This window comes from Ursus arctos, unplaced genomic scaffold (assembly GCF_023065955.2).
Source record: "Ursus arctos isolate Adak ecotype North America unplaced genomic scaffold, UrsArc2.0 scaffold_1, whole genome shotgun sequence".
In the NCBI taxonomy this organism is placed as follows: Eukaryota; Metazoa; Chordata; class Mammalia; order Carnivora; family Ursidae; genus Ursus; species Ursus arctos.
This window is the reverse complement of record NW_026622763.1, coordinates 80,953,160-80,973,348: the sequence shown is the minus strand read 5'-3', so window position 1 is coordinate 80,973,348 and position 20,189 is coordinate 80,953,160. Positions and strand designations below refer to the sequence as shown.

Sequence of the window (20,189 nt, the reverse complement as noted above, 5' to 3'; positions counted from 1 at the left end):
AGCACCAAGACCTCACTTCCTATGTTTTAATACTATCTGTATATGTTTTAATCTCATTTTTCCTACTATGGGTTCCCAAAAAGAATTCTTTTACACAGCTCTGAATTCCCTGGGTCGCTCAGCACAGCATCTTATGCAAACAAGATACTCAGTAAATGTTTGTTGACTGAATGAAGAATAAATTAACCATAATAATCTGCACAAAAGTCAGGCTCTTTATTTAACCCAACTGAAACTACATCAGTGCGGCTGTTTTCTTCTTTCAAAAGCATTGCATAAACTACTTTTAATGAGAAAATTACTGTGTGCATATATTTCTTTAAATCAGCATTTTCTAGATATTCATCTTAAATCAAACACCCCTGATTTCCAGCAAAAATCAGAACAAAGACCTCTTCCTAAATCCAGAACTACTTCACTGAATGCATTACTTTGACCTTTTCTTCGCTCCTTTACATTCACTACTTCTTTGAGTGCATCTCTTTCCATGTGCTGACAGTAAAACCACTTCAGTCATCTGCATCCTTGCACCACCCCACCATTCTGCGCACACACTCATTGGTACACACCTCAAACCCCATCCCTGGGTGAAGGGAAACATCACTGCGAATCAGTGCAATGAGCTCCGCATAGAAGAGCATTGTAGTTGAGGTCTGTGTACTTCTCTCAGCTGGGCATGCTACACTGATTTTCCTTTTCTGACATTCCTGGTGGCCCAATGTCAAATGTCACCACTACTATGTGTGTATCCCAAGGCCAAATCTCAATATGATCCAGGTCTAGCTGTGTCTTCTCACAGGGTTTGTTGGAGGATGCAGAAGGCATAACCTTTGTTGGGGGGCCAGTTACCACTCCACGTTCTAGCCAATAGAGTATGTACATGAAAGAATGGGGCCGTATAGGACAAGCTTTGACCCCCAAATACAATTTTCCTAATAAATGACATTGGAGAGTGTGGATGGAGCCTTGGACTAAGAGGCTTTCTTATGAGCCCGCAGAGGTAGACTCAGTCTGGCTACCTGGTTCCAAGCAGACGAACTATCATAACAATACCTGAATATTTGTTCTCACTACTGAGTGGAATCTAGAAGCACCAAGGGATTCCTCATTTTGTCCAGAAACAGATATGCTAGTGTGAGAAGCTCTCAAAGCCTAGTTCCATTATTTTAGATGAAGCACCCCTATCTATTAATACCCAGATTATGGCCCAGTGGATGTCAGGTTCTGCCCAACTGTGCTCATTACTTTCAGTGAGTACCAACCACAGGACCAACTGTCTCTAATTTTTTCTTCAGTCCCCTTTCAGCAGGAAAAAGATCATACGTTACACCACCCTCTTCTCATCTACAAAGTCAGAAAAAATACTGACTGAGACACAAGTGGACTTGTGCTGTTCTCGTCAGATCAGAAGCTCGATGAGATCAATGACTCTCTTCTTTAATGCTGAATTCCCCAAACACATGCACACACAAGAGAGAGGGCTCGCTGGTGTCTCTTCTCACAAGAACACTAATCCTATCAGATCAGGGATCCATCCTATAATTTCATTTAACCCAATTATCTCCTTATAGGCTCTATTTCCAAATACAGTCATGTTGGGGGTTAAGACTTCACTACAGGAATTTAGGGACACAAAATTCAGTCCACGGCATTGAACGCACCCTTTCCAATAGCAGACATGTATAAGTACCACACACGATCTCATTTAATCCTTACAACAAACTGCAGCTTAAGAAGAAAACTAAAGATTAAGAAGTTAAGAATATATCCGATGGCATATTATTTATTTCCTTATTTATTTTTAGGAACTTCCTTCTATTTATTTATTTGAGAGAGAGTGAGAAAGTGTATACAAGGGGGGAGCTGCAGAGGGAGAGAGAGAATCTTAAGCAGGCTCCACACCCATGAGGAGCCAACGTGGGGCTCAATCCCACAACCCCAAGACCATGACCCGATCTAAAATCTAAAGTTGGACGCTGAACCCACTGAGCCACCCAGGTGCCCCACAATGGCATATTATTTAATACAACATAGATGAACCTTGAATACATTATGCTAAGTAAAAGAGGCCAGTCACAAAAGGCTACAAGTTCTATGAATCCATTTATATAAAATGTCCAGAATAGCTGTTATTAAAAAGAAGAAACTTGCCCAAGGTCACCCAGCTAGTAAATGGCAGCCACCAGATCCAAACCCAGATCTATTTGATTCCAGAACTTCTGCTCTCAACCATTATGTTGCTCTGATAACTATTATTCCCTAAAACATTTGCTGAAGACACCAGCAAATTTAATGGTAGGTAATATGGGCTCTGGCATAATTCCAATCACAAGTATGAAGGAGACAATCACTGGACTCGCCAAGACTTCCAAGGATCAATACACATTAAGCATTGTTAATCTAGTAAACCTTTTTAAACATTCTGAACTTGGAAGAACAGTTATTCTAGAAGAAAAACAAAACAAAATTGAAAAGGGGAGTATCCTAAAAGGAAAATGATCAAAAGGCCTATGAGGCCACAGCTAGGATTTTTTGGGCTAACTAAAATGTAAATCCGGTGGTGTGACGTCCATGCTTACTGCCCTCCACTGGCTTCCCACCAAACACATCTCCGTGGATGATGGCCCTTCATGATCTGGCTACACGGCTTCCTCTCTGACCTCATCTCCTCAGTCCACCCCACTGCACTTACTCTCCCCCACCGTCAGCTTTCCAGCTTTGGTGGCGGCTCATCTTTGATGATCGGGTTTCAGTTCAATGTCCCTCCTCTGACAGACCTTCTGGCTTCTGTGACATCCAAATCATGTTGGCCACCCCCATGTGCAGTCCCTCTGGTCACACATGATCTGTCTTTATTTAGTGAACGAAGCTCCATGGCGGGAGGCCAGCACCCTGCCCATCCTCTTCCCAGCAGCATCGGCACCACTGCAGTCCCAGTCATACAACGGATGCTCGCTCAGCATTTGTTGAACAAACCAATAAAACGCACATCTCTGCCATGAGATGCCTCAGCAAGCCAGCGCCTCAATTATCCAAACTATAAAAGCAGACTCAAAAAGACTCCCCTCTCAGGAACCTACCTAAGGGTAGTCTTCACGAGCCGGCCGTCCAGGCCTGGTGAGCTCATTAACCATTTAGAGTCTATGGCCACTGCATCGATTAGGCCACTGCATCGATTAGTTTATATTGATATCTGTATGCTTTCATTCCTTCACCAAGCCCACATACTTACCATAACCTTTTTCCTTTTCTATTCTCCAACGATTTTAAATTGTTTTAAGTAGTGTTGCCCCTCCATGGTGGAAATGAGAGCCCTCTCTCCTCAAAAGTTCTTTCGGTTCCTCTGTAACTGATTTAAAAATTCTCCTTAGTTTATTCTAACATGGATCAGACTTTTTAGTTAACCCCAGCCATTGAAAGTGACCTAAACTAGAGACGTACCCTGGTCCACACGCATCATACTCTTATACAATTGCCCCATTTCTAGGTCATACCAGAACTGCACACTCATGCTGAGCTCAGAAGGTGGGAGTCTCTTCACAAGGGCGATACCGCACGAGTACAGAGAGCTCTCACGTCTCCTTCCCACTGCATTTACTTTTCCCTACAGAGACTTGCATTTTCTCCCAGTTCGGTCCCTAAGCCTCCACCTGACCTCATCTCCCTTCTTGCCCAGCCCTAATCCTGATACTTAACTACCCAAGTTATTCACCAGTATTCAAAGAGCTGTGTATCCACTCTTCTTTCCCTGTGCTACCACCAGAAAACCTGAACCCTGATCCACAATCTGCCTCCTTTCCTTCCCTCACATGCCGCAGGTGACGGAGCACACCAGGTTAAGAAAAAAAAAACACCATCAGGAAGAATGACTCAAAGACTGACATGTAACACATCATTTCTGATGACGATTGCTCATACATTCTTCTACATAACCTCAGAAAGCTTCCTCATCCATCCCTCCCAGCAATTAGCCTAAATTTTTGTCATTTTCCCCAAGCCCCAACCTACCCTCCCTGTCCATCCCAATCCCTATGGCAGAGAAGGTTGTCCTCAAGAAGGAAATCTCAAGCAGCATTTCCTGAATGCCATCCCCTCACCTGCAAGCCAATCTCTACCCGCACACACCCACAGGTTAGGAATGAACCGTCCCTCCTGGTTCAAAACTACATTTTGCCCTTGTGCTGTTGGTCTCATGCCTTTTTGCCCTCACCCAGATCTGGCTCCATAAATTATCTCCTGTCTCTTCTGTATCTTCACCACTCCCTCTTTCCAGCTCCATCGCTCAGCCTGTCAACTTGCTGTGTTAACCCTACCAGCCCACTGCTTGGCCCCAGTGTCTTCTTCTGGCCACTGCCCTCCTCCTCTTTCCCTCTCACCCAAACCTCCTCAGTGGATGCCTGCTGCCTCCACATCACCACTTTCTCAGTCACTCCCAGACTGTTGGGCCCTGGCTTCTGGCCCCAGAGCTTCACCGAAACCACTGCCCTCAGACCGGTGATAACTTAATGGATAAATACAAAGGGCAATCTTGGCTCCTTATCTCACTAGATCTTTTTGCATGTGAGGCCATAAATCACATCTTTCTGTTCTGAAACTCTCAACTTATTCATTCTCCTGATTCTCCCATTTCCCTGAACACTCGGTCTCTGTCTCTTCATGGACTCCTCTTCCTCTCCTCAACTCTTAACTATTCTCCCAACTTATGTCCTTGTATGTTCTTGTTCTACCTACTCTCCCTGGGCAACCTCATTCATAACCATCCTTGTCATTAACATTATATGGAAATAACTCTCTACAACCTCCAGCCCCCGTCTCTCTCTTTTTTTTTAAGATTTTATTTATTTATTTGAGACAGAGAGTGAGCAAGAGAGAGAGAGTGCACACAAGCCACGAAAGAGGCAGAGGGAGGGAGAAGCAGACTCCCCACTGATCAGGGAGCCCCATGTGGGGCTTGATTCCAGGACCCTGGGATCATGACTTGAGCTTAACCGAATGAGCAACCCAGGTGCCCCTCCAGCCCCCATCTCTTCCCTGAGCTTCAGATTGTTACATCCACCGATCCCCCAGACATGGCCTCATGAATGTCCCAAACCCCTCAAATCAATTCCAATTTCACATTCTTTTCTCTTCACCATTTAGCCAGTTGCTCCCTGTGTTGCCCCTTTCAGCTGGATACAACCTTCCGCCTAGCTATCTGATCAAGGCACCTGTCAAATTTAACTCTTCTTTCTGCCTTGTCATCCACATCAAAGCAATCCTAATGACTTTTATCAACTGAAGATTTCCTGAGAGCATTCCCTCTCCATGCCTCTTAGCACTTTCTGAGAACAGAACTTCTGTCTATTCCTCTTATTTCATTTTTTCATTTTTCAGACTCCAGGGATAATGGCCAAGCTCTTAAGCACGACATACGAGATCTTCCATGAGTTGAGGTGTCTATGGGTCTACCTGTCCTGTCTCATGTCCCTCTGCCTCAACCTTATAATTTACCATGAAGTTCAACAAAAACCTCACGCTTCCTTAACATGCCATACAGCGACCTGTGCCTGCCTCCTTAGCACACACTCTTTCCTCCGTCTAGACACAGCTCTCCATTTCCTCTCCCCCTCCTGCCCATCCCCAACACTTCTCCTCCTCATGAACTCCTGCCCTCCAAGACTTAGCTCAACCACCACCATTTCTGGGATGACTCTTTAAACTCCTCCTGCCTACAGAGCTGCCTCTTTAGTGCTCCCATAGCACCCTATGTTTATCTCTAGCACAGCAAATCTCACACAAATCTCTTCTAAAATTATGTATTTATGTATCAACCTTTCCCAACTAGACTATAAGCTCCTCAAGCCTTGATTCCTCTGCATGTTAAATACCAGTGGTAAATAATGTTCTGAGGTGTCTTCAGACCTCTATGTCCAATGGACATCCCATGTGAGCCTTCCTCAGTTATGTGACTGGGGGGCTCTGTTGTGGCTGTGATGTCTTCATGTTCAAAACACATGGCGACGTTGGCTGCTATCACCACGCTTCAGTCTGGAATGACAGTCTCCATTGCAGTAAGAGTTAAAGGAATAGAGGACCTTAAACAAACTAAAATTAGCCATTCCCTGCTACTCAAAATAGTCTAAGATTCGGCAAGACAAATCTCTTGGACAGGTACAGTGCTGACATAGCAGGGTGAAAAGACACTCAACCAATGCTCAGCAGACTCAAAGAGGAAAACCTGCAACACCTTTACCACAGGAAATTCTGAGTTCTGCTGATTCATTCTGACTTAAAGCTGCAATAACACTTGAGTAAGGAGCACCCAAGCTGACTCTGCATTTTTTTTCTGCAGAGCTCACAGAATTTGGCATACAAGAAATTTAATAGTTGTTCTTTATATTCCTTTGCAATTTCTCAGATATTGACTGTGGTCACCTACATTATAGTGTCTGATAGCATTACGTGGTATTTTTCTGGCAAGGATGCAGTCCTGGTCAAAATACTGCTAAGAATTTAAAATACTGACTGGAGCTCCCTCAGTTACAGAAAACCATACAGGAAATCTCACCCAAGAAAGGCTCACTGCTAGCTCAATTAGAGGCTGAAGAGGCCTGCTTTAGTAAATAGCTCTCGTTGGTGCTTTGTACAGAGGTATTTGTACAGCTGGTTCCAACTTAGGAAACAGCATTTAAATATCAACATAAACGCATGCTCAGAGAAAAACAGGGTCAATTTTCATCAGGAACAAATCTCTAAGAAATTGTATTAGAGAAAATTATGAAGCAAAGACCCTTCTCAACGTCAGTATTACAAGTTATCGTTTTCTTTGTTCTTCGTACAGAAGCCATGTGAATTGCATAATGAAAAGTAAAATGGAAGAAATTGCTAGACAGAAGTCTAATTATACTTGAGTCAATAATATAGTAATGATTATAGTTAACAATTAATGAGCATTACTCCAAATATTTATTCCATTTAAAATCATTTGAGACATTTAACAAGTTAAATGTTAAATGCCTTTTCTTTCAGGAAAAGAAAAAAAAGACAGAATTCACTTCAGACTTTTATATTTTTCTTTAAGTGCAATATGACATAATCAGCTTGAAAATATCAGTTGCTTCAACAAAGACACTATTTTGACTAAACCATCATCACGGAGTAAAGTTTTACTGCATTTGCTTCTTAGCAGGATTACAACTAAATACTTACTTGTTCAGTGTGAGGTCAAGAATGAATTTGGAGCCAAAGGCTTCAATCTGGAAGCTTGCCTGGGCCAGATGGACAGCCTATGGATTCAAAGAGACGGAAAGAACCTTAGCTTACTTTCCTGTCTTTACAGCTGATTATATTGATATCAATGATATTAAATAAGAAAAACATTTTTATTGATTGACGCACTTCTTTTGGGATTCTTATGTAACAATCCATTTCTTTAAAAGGATACTAGGTGCACTGTCGCGGCTTCCCTTGGAAGACGTAAATATCTGCGTAGCAAGGAACTAATAAAAGACAATCAGTCCTTTAAAATGAACCTATTGTGATAAAAATCTAGAGCATATTCAGCTGGACTTTCGAAGTGACTATGATGAATTATGCAATAGTCTGACTAATTAAGGCTTGATTTCAGCCTATTTTGTGCACAAAGCTAACCAATTCTTTCTGCACACCTAAGTGAAAAATCATGTCAGCGCTCTGCTCTTCATCAGAAATTGGAACTTTCTCTAAATGGTGTATCAGCAGAATGTGGCAGTAAAATGCAAAAGCACAACCTTTTACCTTCGGAAAGCACTTAGAACCACGCCCCTATGGAATACTCAGAGTGTCTGTCCCCCTTAAGAGTCACATATTTACAAATACTGTCGTTATTGTGCCTTAACTCAAAATACAAAGATAATCTCATCTTCAACATGAGTCATATGTACTAGGTGTTAAAGATTAGTTTAGTTCACGGAAGTATCTTGGAAATTAACAAATCAATGTAGTTTTGTTAAAGTACCACCCCAAGGTAAAATTCTCCTTTATTCCCGTATCAGAAAAAAAAAAAAAAAAACCCAACCGAACAAACAAGGATAAATGCAACACCAACACTCACTCCCTCTCCCTGCTCACAAACATCCTTCCTGCAGACTTCATTCCTAAGGCACAGTGGTGCCACAGATCATCTGTGAAGTGGTCCCTAGTCAAGCACAACTGCTGATGGGATAATCACTGTAATAACCAAAACACAAAATGAAAAGGAAATTAACAAATATTAAATTTTAAATACAAAGCAATGAGAAAGAAGGAGCCCAAACACCTGACACCTTGGCACGCCACACCAAACCCCAAACAACCATGTAGAACAGGGTCATCGTGCTTGATCTGGGTTTCCTGCATCCAGACCACTAAATGGCACAGAAAGAAATTTCTGTCTTGTTAAATGAGGTCTCCATCATCTGCTGCAGAACCTCTATCTTCTAACACAAATATCGTATACTCTTTAATCTAAATTCATTCTGTCTTGAAGCCTTAATTTTTGCATGAAGATTTTGATGAATAATTTGTACAAGGGGAAATTTTTCCATTTCTGGGTCCCAAAAGTTTAAAAAAACAAAACAAAACAACAAAAAAACCTTACTTCCTAAGGAGTAAGATAGGCCCTCAGGCATATTTTCTATTAAGAATATTAAACAGCAAAGAAGAGTTCATTAATGCCATTCTGGCCTTAAAAAGGTGATAAATGTACCTCCTTGAGCAACTTTATAAAAGAACCTGACAGTAACCACTAAAAGGCTGATCTTACATGAAATAAGCAATGAGACAAATACAAACCCCAACAAAAGCCTGTTGTAAAATAAAGTAGCTGGTAGGAACCACTTACCCCATATTCTAGACTTGGTGGGAGTTACACAATTTGTCATTAAATAAGTTGATAGTGAGTCAATGTGACAAGATTCAGTTTAATAGAATTTAATGAAGGAGAGAGCAAATAACATTACTATTGGGATTGTCCCTTTTTTTTTTTTTTTAATCCATTCACTCCCCATACAGGTGTTAAGTCCCACTGATGTGCATAAAGGGGGCTGGGACACAGCCCCTGCCATTAAGGGAGCTACTGTCTCCAGGGAAGCAGGGAGAGCTGCCAGCCTCAGTGGGTGCGCCTTGGGGGCCGCAGGAACCAAGACTTCACTGACAAGGTGCAGTTTAAACAAAATCGCAAAAGATAACTAAGAATCCACCTGCCAGAACAAGAGAAGATATTCAGTGCATGGGGGAAAACATTTGCAAAAATAGATTTAAAAATGAATATGGGATAAAAGCATTTTTTAATTTTTAAAAAATTAATATGGCCTATAAAGAAAATAGCTTTTGGAGGAAATGTCAAACACCGAATCTGAAAAGGTGGGCTTTGTGTGGTACGTTCAATGACATGTCTGATCACACAGACAGACATGTGGCCAAGACAGCAAGCTTGCCTTTAAATGTGCCTCCTGCTTACTCTGCACGGTGTCTGGCACATGACCCAGCATCACCAGCATCACCACCAGCACCAGCATCACCATCATCACCACCACCACCACCAGCATCACCACCACCATCACCACCATCACCACCACCAACACCACAAGCGCCACCATCACCATCATCACCATCATCACCAACACCAGCATCACCACCATCACCAGCATCAGCACCACAAGCACCACCATCACCATCATCACCACCACCAGCATCACCACCACCATCACCACCAGCACCAGCACCAACACCACAAGCGCCACCATCACCATCATCACCACCACCAGCATCACCACCATCACCACGAGCACCAGCACCACCACCACCACCAGTACCAGCGCCATCAGCACCATCACCAGCCCCAGCACCACCAGCACCACCAGCACCACCACCAGTACCAGCACCATCACCACCAGCACCACCACCAGCACCACCACCAGCACCACCAATAACAACATTATGACGCAAACGTATTGACAGAGTATTCTCCACAACAACTGAAACAATCACAATGCCATCAACAACCTCCCTGTTTCTCCTTAGGGAAAGAAAAGAATCACATTGCAGTACCTTAATCAGTAAGAAGGTTTTAACATTTTAACTTATTTTAATGCAAAGAGGAAGCTCATTTTCCTAGAAAATGATTGAAGATTTCCTCAAGCATTCATCTTCCTTGTACATACATCAAATAGAATTGGTATATTCATCTGATATATTTGTATCCATGTTAAGGAATTTCAATGCAATGGTATATGTTATTTTTCTTATGTTCTGTTTTCTCTTTCCGTTGCTATACATTCAGCATTTGTACAGAGTATACATTCTTCTCTATATCGAAATAAATACCTGACAAATACCTTTTCTCTATCATTCTGTTATTTCTGCTCTGTCTTAGACATGACTAAAGTAGCTTTTGACTTCTGGAATCTCTGCCATTCCATATCAATTGATCATGTTTTATTTAACAAAATACTATGCCATTTTGATAACTGTCAAATTTAAATATGTTTTCAAATCGGGTAAAATGAGTCCTCACCATTATTGTTTTCCAAGTTACATTTTTGGATATTCTTTGTTTATACCTGTATTAACCTACTTCTTCCAAATGACCAAAAAAATTAGAAGAATGGCCAAGATGAGTAGAAAGCTTTATAATATGCAGCCATATCACTTAGTTTATTAAATATTTTAGAGATGACTAACCAACCAGGATCACTGAAACCCTGAAAATACAAAGACTATGTCAAGTATTGCTCTTCTTTTACAAAGAAAGAACCGTCCAGTGAGGTTTAGAGATTGTTCAGTAATACACAATTGGATCATAGGAATACTTCAGAGAAAAGCTCACAAACCACGCATAAGGTCATAGTGGGTTATTTTCTCCTTTGGGATATCTGTTAAACAGACCTGATGACTAACACTTGTTTTTACAAGGACAGTCACTGCAATAGCACTGGGGGAAGAATGCAGGGTTTTACAGTCAAAGAGCATCATTTCACGACAAGAATAAGCACAGCACTGGGCTCAGAATTACCACCCTGAAGGGCTGAGAATAGCTGTTGCCTAAGCACCTTGGTATTTTTCTTTTGACTCAGAATCTGGCACAGGGAAATTACAGGAGGTCTATAAACAAAAACAACTAAACTCAATTATATACACAAACCTCCTTCACTGAAGAGCAATTTACACATTTAACAATGTGCTTTCGTTTTTCTAGTTGGGTTTTTTTTTTCCTTTTCGGAGATGGCACCTAATGGTATCATGTTAAATAACTGTAGATGACTGTCAGGTTCCCCAGGGAGGACTGGCTTTGCAGCTTAGCATCAAGCAATGTTATGATATTGAGCAATCGTGTGCCTTACAGAAGCTGAAGAGACACAGTTACATTTTCTTGGGTCTTATGTTCTAGAACGGTTGACATTAATATGGACACGAAGACAAGAGAAAAAGAGGACTCTCTCTACTTACAGAAATAGAGATCGGGCATTTCCAGAGTACATATGTCTTCATGCAAAAATGCCTCACACATGATGAGTGTTCATCAGTATTCTTTACTACTTGGCAAGGATTCGTGTGTCCTACAGAGTGCACACGTGACGGAAACTAAATATAGGGAGTGGAGAGTTGACACGTCCCCAGCATTCAGAAAATATTATGAGACTGAATGTCATAATTCAGTATAAAGTGAGCAACTTGAATTAAGGTATCGAGGCTAGCAATCACAACATCCTCTGAGCAAGTGACGTACGGTAGTCTGCTCTATGATGTATATGGTTTGGGAAACAGAAGAAAATTGGAGGAAGTTTCCCTGCTCTTAAGATACGTTCAGTTTATTTAGGGAGATGCTCGTTTAAGTAATGAAGAAAATATATCTGGAGTGGCATATCAATAAAACAAGCAAATGTTTTACAAATGGACTGCAGGAGCCCTGAAAAGAATGAAACAGGCCTGAGCAGACATCGGTGGGATGATTCCAGCTCTGCTTCCTAAAGAAGAGGGTTGTGGGTTTCTAGAAAACAAGGGGCTAGAAAGATCAAAATGCTGAAATTAGAGTTAGAACCCAGGATTAGTAAACTGTTTTTCCTACTGGAAAGAATCCTGGAAAAAGTAAAACAGCTAAGTAGCTGATTATTAGTGAGACTGTAGGTAATTTTTACTTATTTTTCTTTCCCTCACTGCTATAATATTATTCATTCTACGTTCATCAAAATATTTTATTTATAGTGAATGTGTGTCTGCATCTGTGTGTATAAACCATAACTTTTCAGGAACTGTTTTCCTCTTCCTTTATCTTTTTGCTTATGATTTTTTTTTCCCCTACTCTTGATTTTTCAATAGACCCTCCAAGAGTTTCTACTCCTTTCTCTTCAAATATAATGGGATAAGTTCACAGAATCTCAAACACCACTTTCTTTTGAGGTTCAGGATATTTTTATGGTGTTTCAGAGAAGGTGTATTCGGAAATTCACCGACTAAGAAGGAAGAGAACAGCTAATCACATCCTAGAAGGAGACTGCTTTGTTGTAATGGGTTGAGTTGCTGAAGGAAGACGCTTCACTATGGAGCCTTGCATCACCTTGGTTACACAGAGTGGTTTTCTCCTCTTTCTGCATCACAGGAGACCCAGAATCCAGTGACCTGAATAATTAAACTCCAATTAGAAATAATCAAGTTTAAACTGTAATGAATTTGAAGAAAATACATCTCTTTCTTTAGATCATACAAGCTTTTCTGTAAATAACTAACCTGGCTTTATCCCCCACACAGCTAAGAAACACAGAAATCTAGCTTGTGGATCTTCTTCCTGTACAATGTAAAAACTCAAATATGTAAATATATCTTAGGAGTTCGAAAGTCCAAAAGAAAACATCAATTGACCTTTTTTTTTTTAAGATTTTATTTATTTATTTGACAGAGAGAGAGAGACAGCCAGAGAGAGAGGGAACACAGGCAGGGGGAGTGGGAGAGGAAGAAGCAGGCTCCCAGAGGAGGAGCTTGATGTGGGGCTCGATCCCATAACGCCAGGATCACGCCCTGAGCCGAAGGCAGACGCTTGACGACTGCGCCACCCAGATGCCCCAAATTGACCTTTTTTAATTACAACCTGGTTCCAATCCCTTATCCTAAGTTTGCACATTGGTGATCACCAGTATGATCAAGACTTTTATATATAATAAAAATAATAATTCTCTAGGAGCGCCTGGGTGGCTCAGTCAGTTGAACGTCCAACTCTTGATTTTGGCTCCGTTCATGATCTCGGGGTCATGAGATTGAGCTCCACGTCCGGCTGACTGTGGAGCCTGCCTGGGATTCTCTATCTCCCTCTGCCCCTCCCCCTGCTTGTGCACCCCCTTTCTCTCTCAATAACTAAAAAAACAATGCCCTACGTTTCTTGTGTTTTAATTATCTCAACCAATCAGAATAATATGGCACCCTGTGCAGTTAGGTTAGTAGACAGATGTTTTGATTGCCCTTTTATAGAAGAAAAACATTTTGAGAAGACACATAGAAGTTAAATGATTTTTTGTTCAAGGTCACACGTCAAAGGAAGAAAGGTGAAGTGTCTGCTTCAGTTGTGAGAAAAAGTGCCAAGTTGATGCCAGAAGTCCTTATCCCTCCAAACCTCAATGTTTTCTGTCATTAAAATATAAGTAATAGCTTACCAACAGGATGAGGATGAGGATTAAATATATAATAATGTAAAAGAAAGTTCCTAGAGAAGTTTGGCCACATGGAAAGAGATCAATAATTTAGGAAGAAGGGGGTAAAGTAGGAGGAGAAAGGGAAAAAAAGAAGAAAACTATATTCATGTTTTGGAATGATTATCAGTCAGCTCCACCTTAAAAGTTCCCTCCCAACAGAGCTGGCCACCTTGTAGAAAATCCAATGTGCATTTATACTCCGCAAAATTTGCAAATTTTATATTTTTTATTGCTAATTACCATTAGGCATTATGCTTTGACTTTGTTCAAGTTGTCATGTCTTTAAAATAATATGAATCATTTTCCTGAGATGTGGAACAGCTGCAAATGTTACATGAAGGCAATTTTGCAAATTAAGGTAATTTGCTGAAAATTCTTCCCAAGATGCATTTAAATAGGTAGCTTGTGGGAGAGAATATCATCATGTTTCCTTCTAGCATGTTCCAATTCACAGGATTACTGGCTAACCCATTAACAAATTTGCATTGAATCCCAACCTGCGTGAGATAATAGGGCCAATGTAAAGATTGAGAAGAATTAGTATTTATATCAAATTTCATAATGTAGTAAGGAGAAAAAGATGAGAAACCCCAAAGAGCAAGAAACACAATATTTCAATTAAATAAAAATAATAATGAATATTATTTGTAAAGATGCCATGTACAACTTAAGCATGATTAATTGCTCAATCTAATATTAACAGGTGTATGGTATGGGTAACAAGTGCATTAAATTTAAGGGGCCAGAAGGCTGAGGGCTGCTGACAGCTGAGAAAAGCTTCCCAGAGAAGTCTTTCTCAGCATTTAAAGATAGCTAGAATTCAGACAGCCCTAAAATTGATTTAGTAGGATGAAATTTCCAAGTGTGTCTAAGTGTTTGCTAACAAACAGAGACTTAAGAAACATGCCTTTAAAGGCAAACCCGGGAGGACTTCCATTCTGGAACGTTAAACGGCAGTTCAAATTGTGGCTGGAATTAAAACACAGCAGTTTATTATTAAATAGAGCATTTCGCAAGATCAATAAGTCATGTGAACACATACAAGTGCAAAAAATACTAGTGTATTTTGTTAATGAATCTATCTTTCAGCCTTACACTTGGAGGCTGGAGTCCCAACCTTGATGGATATTACAGAAACAGCACCAAAACAGCAACAAAGCACACTGTGCTCACAGCCCACAGACAGAGCAGCATCTCCCAGTGACAGAGGCAGCTCATTGCTTGGCCTTGTTCTCCGAGCCAACCTAGCCAAGAAGGATAGAACTTCAATTCTGAAGGAAATCCAGCCAATATTCAATTATCCAATCTGATGATACAGAAAAAAAGGACAGCGTGTTGAGTTTTAACATCGGACCAAATCTTTTTCCAAGAGAGCTTTGCTAAATAAACCAGTTTTAAAGAGAATCCAGCTTCACCTTCTTCCCTTTCTTACCTACCCTCGCTCAGTTTGAAGTGCTCTCAAAGTCTGATAAAGATAAAAAATAGATGCTGAAGAGAAAGAGGAAAATAGGCATCGATAATTCAAACAGGTATTCCAGTGAATAAATCGTGAGTTAGGTGCACAAAAATTTATTTTTAAAATTCCTCGTGGCCAAAGAAGAGAAGCTAATAATATTTGGGAGGGGGGCTCTTTTTAGCCCTAAAGAGCCACACTAAGATCTTCCTTAGTGATCATTTAGTAATCCAGGAGAACTCTGGAAAAATATATCTTCAGTGACAAAGCATCTTTGGACATTTCTATGAACTGTCTCCCAACATTTACCGCTAGTGATTAATGTTTGCTGGATATTAAACTGACAGTGCCAACTTGAGAGAGAGATGAAACCATAAGCCTCCAGAGCTCTTGCTATTTGAAAATGGGCAAATCATTAAAAGTATCACTACACTACAGCTATATTATTTAGCTTTCATATATTTTCTGAAAGACGAGTAAAATACAACTATGACAACAGTTACCATGGAAACCGTTTCTTGCTGCTGTCTTCCTGAATGGTAACATTTAATTTGATGCATTAATCTAGTAGCTGGGGTGTTGATTCACCTTTTTTTCTCATCAGTTCCTACATCACCAAACCGCACAACCCCAAGGAGTGACTCTCTCTCTGCTAACACTCTTCGTCATAAAGTGAGAACATATTTTGTCTTTCTAGCCAGAATTATTGAACACCCACTAAATAATTTAAATAAAAGAATAGAAATAGGGCATAAGTTTTAAAAAATAAACAACCCCAAGCTCGATGCTGAATGTCTGTGACTCATTACATGACAGATTTTTTAATTCACTTATATAATGTTAATACTATCCTGAACAAAAAAGAGCTCCTATAAGGCAGCACTCCATGAGGAGCCCTATTCTCCTTGTCTGTCCACTCTGGTCCTTGGAATGCTACCTACAAAAGCCCGGTGGGCTCAAATATCAATCCAGAGCAAAAGAAAATTCTTTAACTTGAATCTTTATGATGACCACATAAGGATTAGTTAATAATGAATGAGCCTGAAATACAAAATGAAAATTGTGATGCTCAGTTCACTTGAGCATCGTTACATCCAAAAAATCACAAATGATATAAATTCAAATATTAATTTCCAGTTCTCCTCACTAAGAAACTACTGAAAATGTGTAACCAAAGGAAGCTAAACAGACCTGTCCAGACCAGATCTCTGGTCTCTTGAGAAATTTTGATTCTATTGATCCTCATTGGTGTGTCTCCCACTGTTCTTGCTCAGAGCTGATTTGTGTTGGGCTCTCTCTACCAACACAATTATTTCTATTTGAAGAAATTTCTCAGGCTATACTTATAAGTTCATCAGAAATACACAGCTGTTGACAATGGTATTCCTAAGAGGCCTTTGTTTTCCTTAACTACTCTCTGCAAGACATGTGTCACAAGTCGTATGTTACTGGGTTGATCCTCCTTTTGTCTATAGGGACCCAGCTCCATCTGGGTTAGAGAGAGTTCTGTGTTTTCTGGGTCTCAGTTGTGTCTGGTTCTGGCCTTTGCTCTGAATTCTGACCTTAGTTATGGCCATGGATGGGTTGCATTCTCCCCTTTTGGATGGTAATAGTAACTTTCAAATGAGGGGTCAACCCAAAAATGGATTTTCCCATATTAAAAACATGCAGGTGCCATTAGACTTCCTAACACTATTAAGACCTACTTCTGGACATAGAGCCTCACAATTGTCACGCATCACAATTTTACTCAAAATAGGCATAAGTGTGCTACTCATACTTTACTCAAAGCTAGATATGGAAAAATTAATATTGATGTGACCTCATTTTCTCTAACATTCTTTCACAGAATTCTGCAAAATGCCAACCATTTAGCACGTAGTCACATAATCTTTAAAACTATAACATTTAGAATATTGACAGTAATACAGAATATCATGCCCATTTTGGTAAGCGAATGATAGATCTCACTATGTCTACAGAATGTTTTAGATTCATTAAAACTCCATTTTAATTTCCAAATAATGCAGAATTACACAGAATCTTGAAGACATAAAAAAAATGTAGTACTTTGGAATATATCTATTGCCTCAGATCACATGCTATCTCATCAGTGTCTATATCATATATGAAATAATTTACTGATTCAACAAATAATTATTGTGTCTACCATGTTTCAAGCAGAAACCCTGGTTTTTTGGAGTTTGCATTTTAGTGTGTGTTGGCAGGCAGTGGGGAGTAATACAATCAACAAATAAATTAGATGATGATAAATTCTACAGGTAAAAAGAGAGAAATTGACAGTAATACAACAATAGTAAGGGACTTTAACAGCCCACTTATATCAATAGATACATCATTCAGACAGAAGAGATCAACAAGGAAACAATGGTTTGAACAACACATTAGACCAGATGGACTTAACAGATATACACAGAACATTCCATTCAAAAACAGCAGAATATATATTCTTTTCAAGTGCACATGGAACATTCTCCAGGATAGATCACGTTAGGCCACAAAACAAATCTCAATAAATTTAAGAGCTAAAATCATATCAAGCATCTTTTCCAACCATAACAGTCTAAAACTCAAAATCAATTATAAGAAAAAAACTGGAAAAACACAAAACACATGGAGGCTAAACAACATGCTACTAAAAACCAATGGGTCAATGAAGAAACCAAGTAAAAAATAAAAAAAATACGTGGAATGAAGCATGAGAGACTATGGACTCTGAGAAACAAACTGAGGGCTTCAGAGGGGAGGGGGGTGGGGGAATGGGATAGACTGGTGATGGGTAGTAAGGAGGGCACGTATTGCATGGTGCACTGGGTGTTATACGCAACTAATGAATCATCTAACTTTACATCAGAAACCAGGGATGTACTGTATGGTGACTAACATAATATAATAAGAAAACATTAAAAAATAATAATAATAAATAAATAAATAAAATAAAACCTGAAAAAAAATAAAAAATAAAAAAAATAAAAAAATACGTGGAGACAAATGAAAATGAAAACACAACTTCCAATCTTTGGGATGCAACAAAAGCAGTTCTAAGAGAGAAATTTCTAGTGATTCAGGTCTACCTCAGGAAACAAGAAAAATCTCAAATAAACAATCTAACCTTACACCTAAAGGATCTAGAAAAAGAACAAACAAAGCCTAAAGTTAGTAGAGAAAGGAAATAATAAAGATTGGAGCAGAGGGGCACCTGTCTGGTTCAGTCGGTAGAGCATATAACTCTTAATCTCAGGGTTGTGAGTTCAAACCCCACATTGGGTGCAGAGTTTACTTAAAAAAAAAAAAAAAAGATGAGAGCAGAAATAAATGAGATAGAGACTAAAAAAAATAATGGAAATGATTAATGAAACCTAGAGCTGCTTTGTTTAAAAAATAAACAAAACTGATAAATCTTTAGCTAGACTCATCAAGAAAAAGAGAATGAAATAAAATAAGATAAAACAAAGTCAGAAATGAAGGAAGAGCAATAACAACAGACTTCACAGAAATACAAAGGATTATAAGAGAATACTATAAAAAATTATATGCCAACCAACTGGACAACCTAGAAGAAATGGGTAAATTCCAAGAGATATACAGTCTTCCAAAACTGAATCAGGAAGAAATAGAAAACTTGACCAGAGAGATTACTAGTAATGAAATTGAATCAATAATCAAAAAATTCCTAACAAACAAAAGTTCAGGACCAGGTGAATTCATATGTGAATTCCACCAAACATTTAAAGAAGGGTTAATGCCTCTTCTTCTCAACCTATTGCAAAAAAATAGAAGAGGAGGGAAAACTTGCAAATTCATTCTATAAAACCAGACTTACCCTGAGGCCAAAACACAACCGAAAAAGAGAACTACAGGTCAACATCCCTGAGGAACACAGATGCAAAAATCCTCAACAAAAATATTAGCAAGCTGAATTCAACAATACATTAAAAGGATCATTCAGCACAATCAGGGAAGATTTATTCCAGGGATGCAAGGATGGTTCAATATCCCACAAACCAATCAATGTGATATATCACATTGACAAGAGGAAAGATAAAAACCATATGATCATCTCAACAGATGCAGAAAAAGCATCTGACAAGACTCAGCATCCACTCATGATAAAAAAAAACTCTCAACAAAGTAGATCTAGAGGGAACATACCTCAACCTAATAAAGGCCATATATGAAAAACCCACAGCTAACATCATACTCGATTGTGAAAAACGGAGAGCACTCCCTCTAAGATCAAGAGCAAAACAAAGATGTTTACTTTCAAAACTTTTATTCAACATAGTACTGGAAGTCCTACCCACAGCAATCAAAAAAGAAAAAGAAATAAAAGACATCCAAATTGGTAAGGAAAAAGTAAAACAGCCACTATTTGCAGATGACATGATAATCTATATAGGAAACCCTAAAGATTCTGTAAAAAAACAAACAAACAAACAAACACAAAAAACTATTAGTAGTAATAAATGAATTCAATAAAGTTTCAGGATACAAAATTAATATACAGAAATCTCTTGCATTTCTACATGCTAATAAAAAACTAGCAGAAAAAGAAATTAAGAATACATTCCATTTACAATTTCACCAAAAAGAATAAAATATCTAGGAATAAATTTAACCAAGTAGGCAAAAAGAATAAAGCAGGTTACAGGTGAAGAAATTTAGGAGCTGTATATTATGGAGAGGTAACAATATTAAGTGGGGGCGGGGGGACAAAGGAGGATTCTGAAAAGGTGACATTTGAGCAAAGCTTGGGAGGTGAAGGAACAAACCACATGGACAGCTGGGGAAAGAGAACTCCAGACAGAGGAAACAGCTAGTTGCAAAACCCTGTATCTGGTATGTTGAAGAATAGGTTAGTTTGGGTCAAGTGGAGTAACTCAAAGAGAATATCATAGGTAATGAATAAGAGAAGCAATGAGGTGTCGATCGTGTAGGGTCTTATAGGCCACTGTTAAGAACTTTGCCTTTTACTCTTAATGAAATAGGAAGTCACTGAAGATTTTAAGCTAAGGAGTGACATGATCTCCTTTCCA

At 39.4% G+C, this 20,189-nt stretch overlaps 1 protein-coding gene across 1 annotated transcript in view; it reads right to left on the bottom strand.

Annotated features, from left to right (window-relative positions):
- ADAM23 (ADAM metallopeptidase domain 23) overlaps positions 1–20,189 on the bottom strand; it is a 166,552-nt gene that overhangs the window by 116,730 nt on the left and 29,633 nt on the right. The window contains exon 3 of the mRNA XM_026492101.4: positions 7,189–7,265. Coding sequence (XP_026347886.1) covers positions 7,189–7,265 — 77 coding nt within the window. The remainder of the gene's footprint in view (positions 1–7,188; positions 7,266–20,189) is intronic.